Source organism: Amphibalanus amphitrite, unplaced genomic scaffold (assembly GCF_019059575.1).
Source record: "Amphibalanus amphitrite isolate SeventyFive unplaced genomic scaffold, NRLGWU_Aamphi_draft 000265F_arrow, whole genome shotgun sequence".
Lineage (NCBI taxonomy): Eukaryota > Metazoa > Arthropoda > Thecostraca > Balanomorpha > Balanidae > Amphibalanus > Amphibalanus amphitrite.
In genome coordinates, this window is record NW_024881760.1 from 275,591 (window position 1) to 293,098 (window position 17,508).

At 47.1% G+C, this 17,508-nt stretch overlaps 2 protein-coding genes across 5 annotated transcripts; one reads left to right on the forward strand and one right to left on the reverse strand.

Annotated features, from left to right (window-relative positions):
* Positions 1 to 5: 5 nt before the first annotated feature.
* LOC122386867 (cullin-3-like) lies at positions 6 to 3,219 on the forward strand. The gene has a single exon (XM_043376546.1). It carries the CDS (start codon positions 548 to 550, stop codon positions 2,864 to 2,866), a length of 2,319 nt encoding a protein of 772 aa, XP_043232481.1. The 5' UTR covers positions 6 to 547; the 3' UTR covers positions 2,867 to 3,219.
* Positions 3,220 to 3,557: 338 nt separating this feature from the next.
* On the reverse strand, positions 3,558 to 17,428 carry LOC122386868 (transmembrane protein 104-like). Of its 4 annotated transcripts, none has more exons than XM_043376548.1 (14): positions 17,354 to 17,428; positions 15,146 to 15,237; positions 14,521 to 14,642; positions 14,220 to 14,304; positions 11,754 to 11,843; positions 9,539 to 9,653; positions 9,146 to 9,226; positions 8,813 to 8,912; positions 8,567 to 8,672; positions 7,732 to 7,825; positions 6,830 to 7,015; positions 6,362 to 6,507; positions 5,871 to 6,060; positions 3,558 to 5,536 (listed from the first exon to the last, which is right to left on the reverse strand). In XM_043376548.1, exons 2-14 carry the CDS (start codon positions 15,188 to 15,190, stop codon positions 5,286 to 5,288), a joined length of 1,611 nt encoding a protein of 536 aa, XP_043232483.1. In that variant the 5' UTR covers positions 15,191 to 15,237; positions 17,354 to 17,428; the 3' UTR covers positions 3,558 to 5,285. The 4 variants fall into 4 exon arrangements, with proteins under 4 accessions (XP_043232483.1, XP_043232484.1, XP_043232485.1 ...); XM_043376549.1 differs by having other exon boundaries at positions 17,377 to 17,395; XM_043376550.1 differs by lacking the exon at positions 11,754 to 11,843.
* Positions 17,429 to 17,508: the final 80 nt, after the last annotated feature.

Consider the following 17,508-nt stretch of genomic DNA (forward strand, 5'->3'; position numbering starts at 1 on the left):
GCGCATAAGAGACAATTCTGACAGAAAACGATGACGTATATTTCCAAAAAATCAATATTAAAAAGTAATTTTAATGCTTAAAAATCAATTTCATTATTCAATCACAAATGTTAAAATTAACAATCAATGAGTAAATGCATAAAATTCAAAAAATGCCTTCATATTTGTATAAATCGTAATTTACATTTCAAGAGGCAGTTTTAGTTTTGTTAAAACCTTGGTCAATGCCAGCAGAGGATCAATTGACAAACACCAAGAAACACGAAAAAATAATCATTTGGTGGTGGTGTAGGTGGAGTCGTTGCAGTCGATATTATTCTTTAGATTTGTCAGCTACAATTTATAACTTACATCTATTGAAGAGTCAAGTTTCTGCTCCACTTCTTGCGTTTGTTATCATGCGCTCGTTATGAGACTGAAACAGAAACTGAAGTTACAGCGAGCATTTAGAAGTCTGTGAAAGGAAGCGTTGAGTCTGGAGGCAGATTCATCTGTAGCAGTGTATGTGTGCTTTATCATTCACTGATACTAAAAACAGCCAGTTGTGATGCAGCGGACACAACCCAAGAAAGACGCCAAGATGCGGATCAGAGCATTTCCGATGACCATGGATGAAAGGTATGTGGAGGGTATCTGGAATATCCTCAAGAATGCCATCCAAGAAATCCAGAAAAAGAACAACAGTGGATTGAGCTTTGAAGAGCTGTACAGAAATGCATACACCATGGTTCTTCACAAACATGGTGAGCGTTTGTACACTGGACTGAGAGATGTTGTAACTCAGCATCTGGAGACCAAAGTTAGAGGGGATGTGCTAAAATCGTTGAACAACAACTTCCTGGCAACCCTCAATCAAGCGTGGCATGACCACAAGACATCAATGATCATGATCAGAGATATCCTCATGTACATGGACAGAGTTTATGTACAGCAGAACAATGTGGACAATGTGTTCAACCTGGGACTCATTCTGTTCAGGGACCAGATTGTCAGATATGGTGGCATCAGAGATCACCTGAGGGAAACACTTCTCAAGATGGTCATGAGAGAGAGGCGTGGAGAGGTGATTGACAAGTTGGCAGTGAAGAATGCATGCAGCATGCTGATGGTTCTTGGTGTGGACAGCAGGGCTGTGTATGAGGAAGACTTTGAGAGGCCATTCCTTCAGCAGTCTGCTGAGTTCTACAGAATGGAGAGTCAAAACTTCCTGGCTGAAAACTCTGCATCAGCATACATCAGGAAAGTGGAAGCACGCATAAATGAAGAGGCAGAGCGAGCATCTCACTACCTTGATGAGTCAACAGAGGCTCGTATTGTGGAGGTGGTGGAAGAGGAACTGATCAAGAAGCACATGAAGACGATCGTCGAGATAGAAAACTCTGGTGTGGTCCACATGCTGAAACAACAGAAAACAGATGACCTGGCATGCATGTACAAGCTCTTGTCTAGGGTACAAGATGGACTGAAGACTCTGGCTGACTGTGTTTCTACCTACCTGAGGGAACAGGGTAGGGCACTGGTAGCAGAAGATCCTGCATATGGTGGGAAGAATGCCATCACATATGTGCAGAGCCTGCTAGACCTAAGGGATGTGTTTGATCACTTCCTGAAAAACTCTTTCAACAAGGACAAGATGGTCAAACAGCGCATTGCCTCAGATTTTGAGTACTTCTTGAACCTGAACAACAAGTCCCCTGAGTACCTGTCTCTGTTCATTGATGACAGGCTGAAGAAGGGGGCTAAGGGCGTCACAGAACAGGAGATTGAGGCCATTTTGGACAAGACCATGGTCATCTTCCGGTTCCTCCAGGAAAAAGACGTCTTCGAGCGCTACTACAAGCAGCACCTGGCCAAGAGGCTGCTTCTCAACAAGTCAGCAAGTGATGACAACGAGAAGAACATGATCTCCAAGCTAAGGACAGAATGTGGATGTCAGTTCACATCCAAGCTGGAAGGCATGTTCAAGGACATCACAGTCTCGAACACCATCATGGAGGAGTTTAAGCAGCACATCCAGTCGGGTGGTGCCAACCCGTTCGGCGTCGACCTGACAGTCCGGGTGCTGACCACCGGCTTCTGGCCCACCCACTCTGGAAACATCAAGGTGGAGATCCCGCGAGCGCCGGCGGCCGCCTTCGAGACCTTCCGCAAGTTCTACTTGGCCAAGCACACGGGGCGGCAGCTGACGCTGCAGGCGCAGCTGGGCTCCGCGGACCTGAACGCCGTCTTCTACGGTCCGTTCAAGTCGGACGACTCGTCCACCGACCTGGCTGTGGCTGGCGGCTCCAACTCGGCACTGCTGGCGGCCGGCACGCGCAGTCCCCGCCGGCACATCATCCAGGTCTCCACCTTCCAGATGAGCATCCTCATGCTCTTCAACAACCGTGAGCGTCTGACCTACGAGGAGATCCGTAACGAGACCAACATACCGGAAAAAGATCTGACGCGCGCCCTCCAGTCGCTGGCTGTCGGAAAGCCCACACAGCGCATCCTTGTCAAGCAGCCCAAGACGAAGGAAATAGAGCCCAGCCATGCTTTCAGCGTGAACGACGCCTTCACATCAAAGCTGCATCGCGTCAAGATCCAGCTGGGCGTGGCGAAGGGCGAGTCGGAGCCCGAGCGGCGCGAGACACGCAGCAAAGTGGACGAGGACCGCAAATACGAGATCGAGGCGGCCGTGGTGCGTATCATGAAGGCCCGCCGCACTCTGCAGCACAACGTGCTCGTGGCCGAGGTCACTGAGCAGCTCAAGTCCCGCTTCTTGCCGTCGCCGGTGGTCATCAAGAAGCGCATCGAGGGGCTCATCGAAAAGGAGTATCTGGCTCGCACGCAGGAGGACCGCAAAGTGTACACGTACGTGGCCTAAGTGGTGCGCGCTCGCAGCAGGGCGAGGGACCTGGTGGTGTCGTGGCGCGGTGCCGGACGAACCCGAGACGCTGCCGAAGGCCGGGGCACGAGGTGTCTACCGCGAACGGTGTGGGCGTCAACGATGGGGAAATTTCCGCCGAGGACGGCATGTGTATTCTTGTTTCACCAAATTTGTTTGAAGGTCGGCTACGCAGACGCGAGTGTTTTGTTCGGTCGATTTTACGCGGCGCCCGCTTCCCAGATCTGTTTCTGGCGTCACTATGTGCCGACTTGTAAATAGATCGTGTTTAACATATTATCCGTGAGCGAGGATCGGAGTGTGAAGAGTTGAATAGATGAAATTTATCAGTTTTTATTGTTTGTTGGGTTTCATGGTACCTAGCTCAACAAGTGTTCCAAGCCCACCTGTTCGTTCACACTGAAGCAGAAGCACCTCTTCCACTCGTTAGCGTTTGTAACACTTTCGACACATCCCACCGAAATGGAACCTAGCGCGACGATAAAATGTTCGTTTTTTAAATGTTAACACGATCTTTTTTTCTCACGGGCAAAAACGCGTTGTCGTAATACTGTATATTGCTGTGATTATCTTGGTTTGTGCTTCGCCCAACTCTGGCGTCTCACGCAGCTAGTGGTTCTCAGGAGAAACTAAATCCACTTACACTAATCATTTTCAAGAAAACAATCGATCAGATCCGTGTACAATATATTTCTTACATCACCAGGCGCTTCAACCATCGCAGAACAGCACAAAACCTGTGAGGCAACACAACACTGCGTATCGACGAGCTGGTTAGTGGCGGCGGCGGTGACGCAAGGACCTCCAACATCGGATAGGGCCGTTGGTCTCCTTTCCTTCGCCTCCCTTCACAGGATATAGGATAGGTTCCCCTCAGCAAAGTAATCTTGCCCCTCAGCAATGTCACCAAGGTGCGTTCACACTGCCCAAAACACGACACACAGAGACAACCGGGCGGCACTGTACGGCCTGTCCGGCGTCAGAGCCCACCAACCCACTCACACAAACCTCATGTCCGACACCCAGGAACGTTATAACGCAGTCCGAAGCAGGGAGCAATATCATGAGCTATGCCCGACTCTGTATGTACAGTACATCCCGACATCCACTACCACATTAAGTCCACGTTCGTCTAGTTTGGTCAAATGCCTTCCGACCTAATATAATATCGTACGTAGTTCAGGGCAAACCGATAAATGTGCAGCGAGGGCCGTGGCATCTAACCCTCTGTGTCACGCATGACTGACTAGTGGTCATCTCCCAACGCACCGTGTACCACCAAGTGGTCCTGGGCCCTGAATCAGCCAGCATGAAGCTACTAATTGACGCTACCAGGCATTGGCGCTCGTTTCCATGGAAACGTAGGAAAACTATGTGATTCTGCGTACCTTCCCAAGAAAACTGAGCGTCAATACCCGGTATCTTCAGGTAGCGTCATGCGCTAAAACAGGGCCCAGCTAGCTCGGTCCTGTGCTGTCGCGAAGCACTGGGGAGCGGGCATACTTCCAGAAGTCCACAACAGGACACGGCGATTCAACACATAACTAGTGTGACTTGGCACGCTCTATGCCGTACGACGAACAAAGTTGAGATTGCGGCTGTCGCTGTGACATTAATAGTAGGTACGCCGCACGCCTTTAGCTCGTATAACAGCTGGTTATCAACGATTGTGGCAAGTAGCTTCATAGCGCGTCACTCATAGGGTAATCTCATTAAATATGTGACAAATCAGTTGACATCACAGACAAATTGGTTCACACACTAAACTCAATAACGTCATGCAACGCTCGTGTACAGATTCTAGTTTCATCTATACGTGGAAGCATAAACGAATGTTTGATTAACTCACAAGAGATGGAATAAAGCGCATGAGACGCGAGGCCCATGCAAGCCTCATTTAGGTATACGAGTATAACAGTACATTGCTTTTATGCTTGAAAAGCGCTTATGGTCGGTTGTTAATTACGGCATATTAAAACAGACGCAGGTGGCATCTAAGAACGTTAACATGACGTGCGTCTTCAGGAGGAATGTGACTAACCTCGAACAGCCTCGCTCTACAGATACGTTACCGGAACACCAATATAAATAGGAGCTCGAATTCCCCAGGGGTTGCCAGTGGCACTGGAAATACGTACAGTCCCTACCAAAGGACAAACATTACCCCACCTTGGCATCATTTTAGAACTCCTAAACCCTCATAATTCGAGTATTGGTGTGGACATTCACCCCGGCATGCCCAATCCGCGAAAACACTGCAACCTGTAATACAACCTAAATCCGGCAGAATACAACCAGGACCCCATACATTGTCACCATGTTTACTGAAAGCTCCTCGGGGTTGAGCCGGCCGGCCCGATTCCTCAACTATACCCTCCGGACGGCGGCGGCGGCGGGTCTAGAACCCGAACCAGTCCTCGAGGTGGTTGACGGTGACAAAGATGACGCAGACGGCGGCCCAGAGCAGCACGAACACCACCCAGCCCGTGTGCTGGAACCAGCTGCTGTGCTTGTTGCGCACGCCCATTCCGATCAGGGTGAGAGTCGTGCGCCGCGAGTAGAACGCCAGCAGGGCCGGCACCACGTACTGGATGCCGGAGCCGGCGTAGCTGCCCGTGATACCGACCAGCATCTGCAGGTCCTGGAACACTGCAGAGCGGTAGGGGACACGGGTTAGGGCACAGAGGTTCATGACTGCAGCGCGGCAGGGGCATGATGGAGGTTAGGACACAGTTGGAGGTTCTGGAGAAAAATTAGTATGATAGGGGACATGATAGCGTAGGGCACAGTCCTCGAATAAAGGCGCATGACACGAGTGTTAAATATTTGCAGATGCTGGCGAACCGCAGCAAGACGGGACGACAGACATTGCAAATTCAGTGCAACTATCAAAAGGACACGATGCTGAACGTTAGTTAACAGCCCTCGCTAGTCGCTACATCTCCCCTCGTCTCTTCCCGTGCTGGCCGATCCCCGTCCTTACCGAGCGCCACGACGGCGGGCGGCAGGAGGGCCAGCAGCGGGAACAGCAGGCGGCGCACGAACACGCCGTGCCGCCGGCCCTCGGTCAGACACAGTGTCTGCAGGTTGTTACGCAGCGTGATGGCAATGATGGGGAAGTTGGTCGACAGCGTGAACACCGGAAACATGGACAGGAAGTAGTCCAGCAGTTGCTGTAACGGGACGAACAGGTTGACGTCAGGGTCTGCCGGGTCAGGCACAGCGAATTGCAAAATGACCAAGAGTCGCGGACAAAGAGCGATAAAAAATGTTGAAGCAGTGGGGGTTCGTCTAATTATAATAATACTCATGGTATATGAGAATATCTCATTGAAAAGCAATCAAATACGCAGTAAATGATGGCCACTTAAACGCATTTCCAATCGGGAGGACACAAACCGTACATCAATTCTACTTCAGATGAACACAATCAGTGCGGTTTCAATAATGCTCGGTGTTGTAAGAAGTACGAACCTCGAACCAGCCGATGCTCTGACCCTCGTCGCAGGGGACAAAGTTCAGGGTGTACAAGTCGTACAGCGACGGGAAGGCGAAGATGCCGGTGAAGGCCAGCAGCAGGTAGAACGCCAGGATCAGGACGTAGTCAGCCGCCAGAAGCGCTGTAGGAGCGAGCGACAGAACGGGTCAGACGGGGTAATATTAGACGAAAGGCGTAGGTTCGAACATAAACAATTACAGCAGCGAGCAATGTCAGCAACCGTAGACAGTTTGGAAGAGTCGGCTTATTCTGGGTCATTTACAATACGTAGACCCAGCTGAATACGGCATACATCTAAAAGCTGTTAATGACAATGAAGCTACCTAATATAAAGTTGTATAGTGGGAGACATACCGCATAAGTTAACACATAGACTCGTCGTTGACACCAGAAAAGTGCCTTCACAACGTGTCGTCACTGCCCGGCCGGTCGGATCAGCTCACCTGTGATACGACTCTTGTTTGAGATGGGCGTGATGAGCGAGGGTAGCGAGTGGTGGCACATGAACGAGTAGACGCACACGCCGAACAGGGTGGGCAGGCCGGCGGGGCGGAACGAGGGCGGGTGGCCCAGAGGCCGGCCGGCGGCCACCAGACGACGCAGAGCTAGCACCACCATCAGACCGAACGCTGTCGGGCGAGAACGGAGGCTATTTCATAGGAAGAAAACAGAGGGCAGAGACAGAGACAATAGACACAGGGACAGCGATAACGATAAAGTAGCAGCACCATCATCAGACCGAACGCTGTCGACAGAGAACAGAGACCGTCACATACCTACTGACAGTGACAGGGCAGATAATGACAACACCACCATCGGGCAGAATGTTATACACAGATAATGGAGGCTATAATTACATAGACACAGTGCAAGTCTTAGAGACAACGGCAGGACTACCTGCCGATCTGACTGCTGACAACAGAGAGGTCACATGGACACACAAACAGAAAAGATGACGGCGCCACCAACAGCTCGAAGGCTAACCCACAGCATAAACACCAGACCCAAAGCTTCCCACAGATGTTACATTAATTACCAGGGGACCGTCACACATGCACACTGACAAAACCCATCCCATACAAAGCCATCTTGACACTGGCATTCATCAAACGCGGATATAAATGGATTGGTTATTTCCGATTCAGCGTAATGATAAATACATTTAACAGGCCACTTCAGTACTTAGGTCGAGAGCTGTCGCCAGGGAATACTTGGATTCTTAAAAGATTCTTATTTGTTCAGTTTCAGTCTATGGGTGCAGCACGGTTTGACGGTACAATATGTTATGGACCATAACTGGTCGCCATCAAAAGAATAAATTATTTCAAATAAAACAAACGCTCACCTCCCCATCGCATCAGCGTGGTCAGCACCTGCAGATACTTGGTCTTCTGCACGTTGAAGAACACGAACGAGCCCAGAGTTGCCACAAATATGCTCTGCGGGGAGACCATGGTAGGTATTAATTAAACAGGAAGTGGGTAAACACATCAGTAGCGGCGGAACACCTTCAGTTAAGGGGGGCACTGCCGACTTTTGGTCCCATTCTTTCCGTGCAACGCCCATAGGGCTAATGTTAAAATGCCAAAATCAAAGGGGGGCACGGTGTCCCGGTGCCCTCCCCGTAGCGCCGCCTATGAAACACATAGACGGTAAGGCTGAAAAAAACCTTTTCCACATTCAGGAAATTGCATGCGAGAGCCTATTCAAATACATTATAATTCCGCCTGCATCAATCGCATGCAGGAGGTGCGTGCGATTGATGCGAGCGCGCTACTGCTTCCATGTATTTGAATAGGCTCTCACATGCGACTTCCTGACTGCGTAAAGAGTCTGTTTTAGGCTAAAGCGATTGCAAAAAAAAAATATCATCACCTGTTCATATGAACCTAGAAAAGAAAAAACAATGTGAATGTAGGGCTATTTGAAATGTATGTAACATTCATAGGGAACATTCGGTAGACATTTGCATCTAACACTCATCAGGAATAAAATACAATAGGAGTTTTACTTGGCAGGCCTCTTGTTTGAGACTCACGAAGAAACTGCGGTGGGCGTTCCATTCGAGACTCACACAGGAGTATGGCTATTGTATTTGACTCACCAGGAATATGCGGTAGGCGTTCTATCTGACTCAACAGAAATACGGAGTGCCTATCTAAGTATTATATTTGACTCACCAGGAAGATGCGGTAGGCGTCCCATCTGGTCAGCTCCAGGCCCGTCCAGCACGGGTCCGACAGTGGAATGGTGGCGTTACACGTGTGGTTAGCCGGCACGTAGGTACTGAAACACAACGTTTGAATGTTGAAAGTGTGCAGTATGTAGAAACGCATGGACCCGGCAACACACCACGGGCTGGACATAGAGAACCCGATGATTATTCAAAGCAAGTCCTACCAATCATGACCGTCCTTGCTACTGACCATCCGACATCTCGCAGCGACTTGGCCACGGCGGCAGCGTAGATGGCCAGATCACCGTACAGGTACATCGCAATCATCACGTAGAACACGTTGACGCCGACTGAAAGCGGAATAGCATGACATCAGGCACGTATAACCAGAATTGACAGCCCGTTCCAAAATTTTGATGCTCGTATGGAAGAGCGACACTCAAAGGTCGCTTAGTTAGCATTGGTGCATTCCAAGCTACGTGATTCACTGTATTATTTCCGGATATCAATGAACGAACGTTATACGGGTTGGGTGCCGAAAACAGTCACATTAGGCGATGGGCTGACGATTTGTCCGACTTACATCTGGAGAAGAAAAAGGAGGCCATTTTGCCCATCTCGACGGTCTCGGTGATATTGTAGTATTCGTTCAGCGAGACGGGATCTGAAACAACCAAACACGAACTACGTTAGCGCATTATGGCGATGTGCGAAGTGCGCATCACACATCTCCCGCCGGCAGTGACCCGCACATACCACGGCTGACAAGGTCTCGTGGCCCACTAATGCTCCAGCGATGTTCGGTCGCCATCTAACGATATGCTACCAGCCTGCTAAGTAGATGTGCGTGGTTCGGTTATAACAAGCCGAGAAACGCCAGCAAGAAGCTTCAATATCTGGCAAAACTTTCAGCATGCTGATAAAAAAACGGTGACCGAACAGTGTTCCGATTTGATTACCCGTACCCAACACATACCAGGCTCGAGAAGACGCATCTCCTCCTCGGAGACGGCCAGAGAGTCCGAGTCGGCGACGCCGTCAGTCGAGCCCCGAGCCGAGCCACCCAGGCTGCCGTCCGGCGTCTCTGCTCTCTGCAGCAGGTCAGCTCAGGTCAGCACGCCTCACGGTCAGGTCACGGTGAGGCAGAGTGTCCGACACATGAACTTGATTTGGAACTTAGAACTGAATGTTAGGCACTGATGAAGATTTCAAAAGTCAGGCGTGAACGATGCAATTGATAAAGAGCGTAAGCCGGCGATGTGACAACTCACTCGCTCGTTACTCGAAGGAAGGATATCAAATATCACACGACAGATCATAACAGCCACGCAGCCAAAGCGATTGACGCAGAAAATAACGGAGTTCTATATCAGCCATTATTATTCATCTCATTCTTATCGAATTACTAAACAAGATCGGGCAAAATCAAACTGCTAATTAAAAACACTAAATAGGAATACCTATTTCCACAAATTATTAGCGGTAGGACAAAAATGACATTTGAAAGACAAGGAAAAACATTTTCAGTGTCGTGGAATGCGGATATAAAGCAGACACAACAAAATATCAGAACGGACCATCGGGAAAACCATTTGTTGCCAAGGCGAAACCAAGAACATAATAACGAGTACGTTGTTCTTGGCTTTCTTACAAAGCACCCAAAATATCCGTGAATTGACGCACCCCACACTGTAAGCTGAAACTGAGCGGAAGACGGAATGAAAACAGATTACGAAAAAAATGGTAAAGAAGTAGCACATCATCGATATACATTCGCAAGCGTTACTAAAACAACAAATAAAAGCGAATGTGAATCAGAAGCGAAAAAGCGAACGACGCAACAGAGCGGCGATATACGAGCACGCGGAACTGCGGACAAATACAAAATGCGCAGCGCCCTCTTCAGTAGCGTCTGCGCCTCCAGCTATGGAAGCGGACACAACTCGGATACAGCGGACACAACGGGCATCGCCAGCCGTCGCCTTGCAGCCGTCTGCCCCATCAATGGATTCCCACAGACGACTCCGGAGGCAACACTGGCGTACGTACAGCCCTCTGCAAACTGCGTGGTAGGTATTCTTTCTTCGACAAAACCGAGAATAACGCGGATACTATGCTATCGGTCGCTCGGAAATCATAACAGCAAGATGCGCGAGACTCCGCACCTTAGATTGGCATTACCATCTCATTTTCCATCCGGTTTGGCAACAAAACCCAAAAGTTTATATTTGCCCCCAAAACAAACTTTTGCATTTTGTTGCCACACAAGGCATATACTTTGTTTAGTGATATACCCAATCGAAGGAGTAGAGCATGGCGCCTCTATTTCCAGTGAGTTCCGACCGACTGACAACATAGTCTTTGAGTTATTACTGGTTTTGTCGAAAAAAGAATACCTACCACGCAGTCTGCTGAGGACTGTACATACACCAGCGCAGCTACAAACGGACGGCTGTCAGGATGCACTAGCGGGTGTGGTATTACCCGCATTACGATTGTTCAGCGTGGAGAAAATGGGGGAGGATGGGGAGAGGACGTATGGGAGGTAACATGCGGATGACATGACGTGGTAAACGGTGAGATGATTAAGGTAGGCTGCTAATTATGCATTGACAGAGGGTGAAATGACTATCGGTTGAAACGAGAGACGGAGTCAAATGACAAAAATAGCGGACTGAGAGTTAGCACAGAGGAAATAGTGGGTAAAATATTATGTAAGCGTGTGGAAGACGGATTAAATGACAGCAAACAGAGGGCTGAAATGAAGGAGACGACAGGCGGGTTCATGGCCAATTGGCCGTGAACCTGCCCACCAACTACAGTGGGCTGGTAGATGGCTGCCGAGCAATGGACCGGTCTCGTATGCAACCGATACAGAATCAGAACGGAGAAGGCCGGGGCAGCGTCGGCGGCACAGCTGGAAATCAAACGGACCGACCAGGAGTAGCAGATCGATGAGTGAATCTGAATCCTCTCCCCCCCTCCAAAAAAAAAAAAACAAAACAAAACAAAACAAACGTGGTATGGGGGTACGAAGTCCCACGGTCAGAGCAAGGGCTGAGAGAGAGAACATGTGAATAAAGGAGAAAGGAGGGAAGGAAGGGAGGAAGACGGAGCTACGGAGCCGGTGAGATACGGCAGGGTGGGAGGAAGACATGAAGAGAGGGAGGGAGGGAGGGAGGGGAGCGTACCTGAGCGAGCGCGGGGGTGCGCGCCGGTACCGTGACCACGCCGAACTGGGCGTCCGACGGGCCATCCTCCGTCGACACGCAGTCCAGTTGCTGGTGGGCGAACAACAGACACACTACGGTATGCACACGGCTGTCCGGCACCACGGCACTCGCTTACACAAAGGCACACCGGGTGAGTGCAGGGGCGTTAGTAATAACAGCGCTCAGATTATACATGGGCCGTGAGTTGGCAAACTTGCAATAGTTCAATAGAAGCATAAGCTTATAGCTATGAACCAACTAATATCAAACCCAAGGCATCATTGATTAACTAGATCCCACTGAAACAAAACAGTCGAAGAAGTAGGTAATTAGCTACTTGATGAAGCATTGAAAACTAATGCATCACTTTTAATATCAATATCCCTTTACAATGCAGAACATTAGAACAAGACACCGAAGAAGATGGATAGAGACAGATAGTGCGAGAAAGATATTGACATAGATAAAGTTAACTTTATGGAAGCAAAAAGAAAGACAAAAGCTAATCGCCAAACGATTATGCATTATAGATAGTGCTCAAAGAAGTGTGTGGTTTATCATATAAACGCTAATTTTCTCTACCGGAACTACCTAAATGATATCAAAACGCAAAAAAAAAACTTCAACCTTTGAAATGTCAAGTGTTTCCCTGTTTCAAATGCAAAGCCATTTACTCATATTGAGAAAAGAAAATCACACCGAAGACCAAAGAAACCAAAGACGGCCAAAGAAGGCTACTGAATATATCATGAGCAGGCGTAGATCAAAGATAACGAAGAATGATAAGAAAGGTCGGAGAGATACGAACGATGAACAAAGTACTGAGTGCATGAACTACCAGAAGACGTATAAAAAAGAAAAAAAGAAAAATCATATCCCGACTATTTCTAGTCCTCGTACGCAGAGAGATCTTTCGTACGAGGTTTATGGAATAAGGCATAACTTAGCCCCTAAAAATTTCAGCCGACTGTTCGCGATGCTTGACTCAACAAGTAACAGTTATATTTATCCAGCAAATGCAGTAAGTGTTGCAACGGTATTGAGAGATTGCTAAATTTTTTTACTCCAGGAATTCAACCGACTTGACATTGCCGTGCAAGAATTAAACAAACACCTAATATATGTACAGCCCACCGCTAAAGTAATGTGTGGTTTTACCAATCTCAACGGATGGCTTTGACCGACGATTTTTAGATGCGGACTGATTGAAAAAAGACTTCAATAGATAAAGTTGTAGCTGCAAGGGTGAAGATACATGTAAGCTACATTTTAAGTCTCGTTGCAGTCTGGCTAATCGTTCCTAGGCTTCAGAAGCAGAACATACCCATGACTGAAACCACACATTACTTCTGCTGTGGACTGTACATAAGAAATATAATTAAATTACCACTTTAAAGCTTATTTAATTTCATTTTAGCACCGTTCGAATTAAGCTAAACAACTGCCTGTATTTCGTCATAACGCTGTTAAGCCGAAGAGGAAAATTTAGCTCATAACCTTTTAAAAACACGGGTCTTACGAGTTACGACGAATGATTTAATCCAAATAAAGTCACGCTTCGCTTCGTGCTGTAAATGTTTGGCATATTCAGCACCACTCAATACCGGCTTGGCAACCGAAATATCAATCTCACTGCCCGCTAGCAAGTACAAAGTGAGCTCGCATAGTAACGGCTGATTGCACACTTTGCATAAAAAGGCACACGTGACGAAACCCAGTGCGATCCGATAATTGAACTGATAAAAGTATGGCATATAATGTTGTAATTAACCCTGACCCATGCGTTAAAAGTTCATCGCCTAGCTACTTGCTAGCCGAATCAACAGGCAGTACTCAGCCCCGCTCAGCTAAATAGCCAGCTACTCAGCCATGCGGTCAGGCAGGAGGATGAGACATGACGCAATGTGCGGGTTCACAGGGGTCGTGCGCCCGAGCGTTACTACAGAGAGATCACGGGACAGCCGGCCGGTCGGCTACATACAATGGCTTCCAGAGGAACGAGTCTGCGCGGCGACTCAGGGGAGCCGGCCTGGGGAAGGCAGCAGGGTCAACACCGGGTCAGGAACACGGACGGCAACGACCGCCGCGTGGTCAGCCCGGTCATAGGCGCTCTGGTAGAGACGCTACGGCGCGGTGAGAGAAGACTCAGAACTGTGCAACGCAGTGCAGTGGTGAGCCGGCACCTAGGTCCGAGCTCGTAAGGTGGTGCGGTGCGGCGACCATCTCAAAAGCGAGAGGGGAATGGACTGCACACAGCTTGCAATACTGAAGGACATCACTTCAGTATCCAGCAGGGTTAAATAAGCACTGCTGAAAAATTCACATCAGAGCAGAGAACGGTGGTTACTGAGCCACTGACAGGACGGGTGGCTCATAGCCGACGATCAGCCATCCACCTCAAGCCGGCACTGGCGCCCGAGCCGGCGCGGGTTCCGCAGCACTCACCCGCTTCAGCTGCCGCTGTCGGCGCCAGTGTATGATGGCGTTGGCCGCTGCCATCGCCTCAATCACAAACGTCACCGTCAGGTAGCTGTCAGTGGAAAGAGCGCGATGTCAGACTCTGAGAGCACTGAGAGCACATGACTAGTTAGTGACTATCACAAAGATAGCTGTCTCAGATACATCAAACAGCCATGAAACAACAGGTTTACACACTCATTGAGAATATTTGAGAATATGATGAGTCAAATAGCACGGTTCGATGATATGTGACAGAGGTAATATTTTATGAATTCATCAGACATACCTCATGAAGGACAGCATGATGATCAGGCAGAGGCTGAGAGCCCATCCAGCCTCCAGGAAGGCAGCGGGCAGAGTCAGGGCACCAGTACCCACTATCAGATTGAACACATACACCAAGCCCATCTGGAGAAGAAGAAAAAAGATCAACAAGGTCCTCAGATCCAATACATAGTATTTGTATCCATAAAGGAATAAGAAGAGGTCCTCCATATTACAAGCATATGAGCTTACTTTTTAGACTTCACATCCAGTGAGCTTGAAATATTACACTTACTTAATTACCTACAGGCATGCATTGTCCAATATCCTAATGTTAACACACTTTTTGAAATTTTATCACAGTTCATTTAGAAACAAAATCAAAATCAATATATGTGAAACCTCTATGATATGACACAAGCATGATATGGTAAGTGGTATCTTAGGAGTTAGGGTAATGCACTAGAGCCAAAACTAAATGTCTTCTTATATTCACTGGCATGAAGTTAGTTTGTACCTTGCTAAATGCTTATCATTTTACACTAGCAGAAATAACACCCTGCTCATAATGAATGCTTGCAAAAATTACAATTATTGTAATTGAAACAGTTTATGTTATGCAAGTAATGCTTCAAAAAGACACTCACCAAAGGAGAATAGCCATTTTCATCATCCACCACAGGTGCAGGCATGACTGATAATCTTTTGTCTCTTTTGTCAGTTGCTTGAGTAAAATATTCTGCAATGACATGAATAATTTATGTCAATGCTCATCTATCATCAAATCACTACAAAAACTATAAATCTACACTAGTGAGAGGACAAAACAGTGAATAAAGTTCAAATCTTCCCTGGCCAGCCCTGCTGAGATGAATCATTGGCCAGGCAATGCCACACCCTGCGCAGCAGTTCAGCACAGGAGCTATATTAATCGCCCCACAAATCTTGCACCAATTAAAAAAGTCATATGATGAAGGAGCACTTTTCTTTTAGTCAGTGAAGCACAAGATAACATCATTATTTCCAATATAACTTACAAATTGACTACACATCAAGCTTTGCCAGTAGCACTGCTGCCTTTCATTAAGTAGTTTACACTCTCATGCAATCAGAGCTTTGAATCATAAGGTAATAAGTGCAGAGGTATCTGGTCCATCTATTTGATGACATCACTGGTAACTGTAACAGCACAGTAGGTGAGATTAGGTTTTGATAGGTTTGATTAGGTTTGGTTTGATTAAATTTGGCTAAGCAAGGTTGGGTTACCTTAGGTTAGGTCAGGTTAGGTTAGTTTTTGTTGTTTTATTTCATTTAAACATTGGGAGAGGGATGGGAGAGGGATGAGGGATCATCCCTTAGAGAAGCATGAGCAGCAGTGTGTTTGTGATGGTTTTCCATGGTTACTTTATGATTTCTGAGCATATGGTGATGCAGCTAGCATTGCTACAATTTACAAATGCATGTTGCAATTGTAGCATTTTTCATCCAGCATTCCCAGTCCACTAAGGGCCTGCATCATTCAACAAAAATTCTGCACTGCACTATAATTATGGTAAATCCTCACTAACCACAGACCAGTAGTGGCACAGGAACTACTTTCAGGCTGGGGTGGGGGGGGGGGGGGGAGAAGGGACATATCTAATATTTCCCAGTTCCCGGAACCTAGAGTATCCCCAAATCTAATTTTCTTACCAGTTTTAGGCCATTTATTTTTCACCCCTTGGCCTTATCAACAAAACGAACAAAATGAGAACATTTGCAAAAAAACATGTAATCTGTCTCAACTGAGTTGAGGAAAAGTTGTGGGGCAGACTGCCCCCACTGCCCCACACCTATGTACACCAGCAGCACGCCCCTGCACCCACAAAATCTTATCAAGAATCCCCTACTTTGCAGCCTTGATCTGGATTCAGCAAATACAAAAATAGCCATCCATTGGAAAATGTATTTCGAATGAGGCAAAAAATAGCCACAACCAGTCATTTTAGCTGATAAAATTGGCCTCAAGTCTCATCCTCATTCCCCAATCATTAACAAGGGTAATGAATCACTACGAAGAAGCACACACTTTGACTTTCAAAAAAGACAAAGAAGCCAAAAAATAGGTTGAAGTAGAAGGAAAAAACGATACAATTGTAACAAAAAAAAATAATTAAAGTGACATGACAAAAAATAAAATAGAATGTGGGCAAATTAAATACAATAAATACATTCAAACAAGACTGAAACAAAATTTTAAAAAACCTACAGCATGCTCACGACTCATTACGATATGTATGCAGTCAAATGATGCTTGACTTAACTTGGAATCAAATCGACACATTTAAATTAAAGGAAATAGTTCACTTTTAACATGGGGTTTTGAGCTGGAATAGCAGTTTCGTAGCTTGAGCTGAGACTAGCACAAATCAGGAGCTTTTACGGCTCAACGATCACCCTAGACGAAGATATTCCATTTCTCGTTCCGAAAAGAGTGCCTTGTAGAGGAATGCGTGCCTTGCACAGGAATGCAGCCACGTCATCGTCAGCCAATCAGCGTGCTGCTTACAGCCAATGCAGTATGCATAGGTTTGAGCTACGCAATATGATTGGTCAATGCGTAATAAGCTTCCGCGTCAAACATTATTTTACATAGAATATAGTTCGTCCTATATTAAAATATAGAAAATAATTGTTTTTACAAAAAGGTTTTATTTTATTTCATGATTATTTTGAGCATAAAAAATCATAAATCAATAGCAAAATACTGATTTCAGGAAAGTGGACTGTTTCCTTTAAATAATAACAAAAAAATATGGAGTGTCACCAGATATTAACGAAAAACATCCTACCATCCACCTTGAAACACAACTCACACAAAATCGCTTGCAAAACCCACAAAAGGAACTTGAGAACTGGGGGGAGAGTGGGTATAAACAATGTTTGCGCCATTCTTTACCAGCGCCACAAGCGCCCTAGTGCAGTTTATATATGAATTATTGCTATTCATCGCATAAAAAGTCTAAGTTGC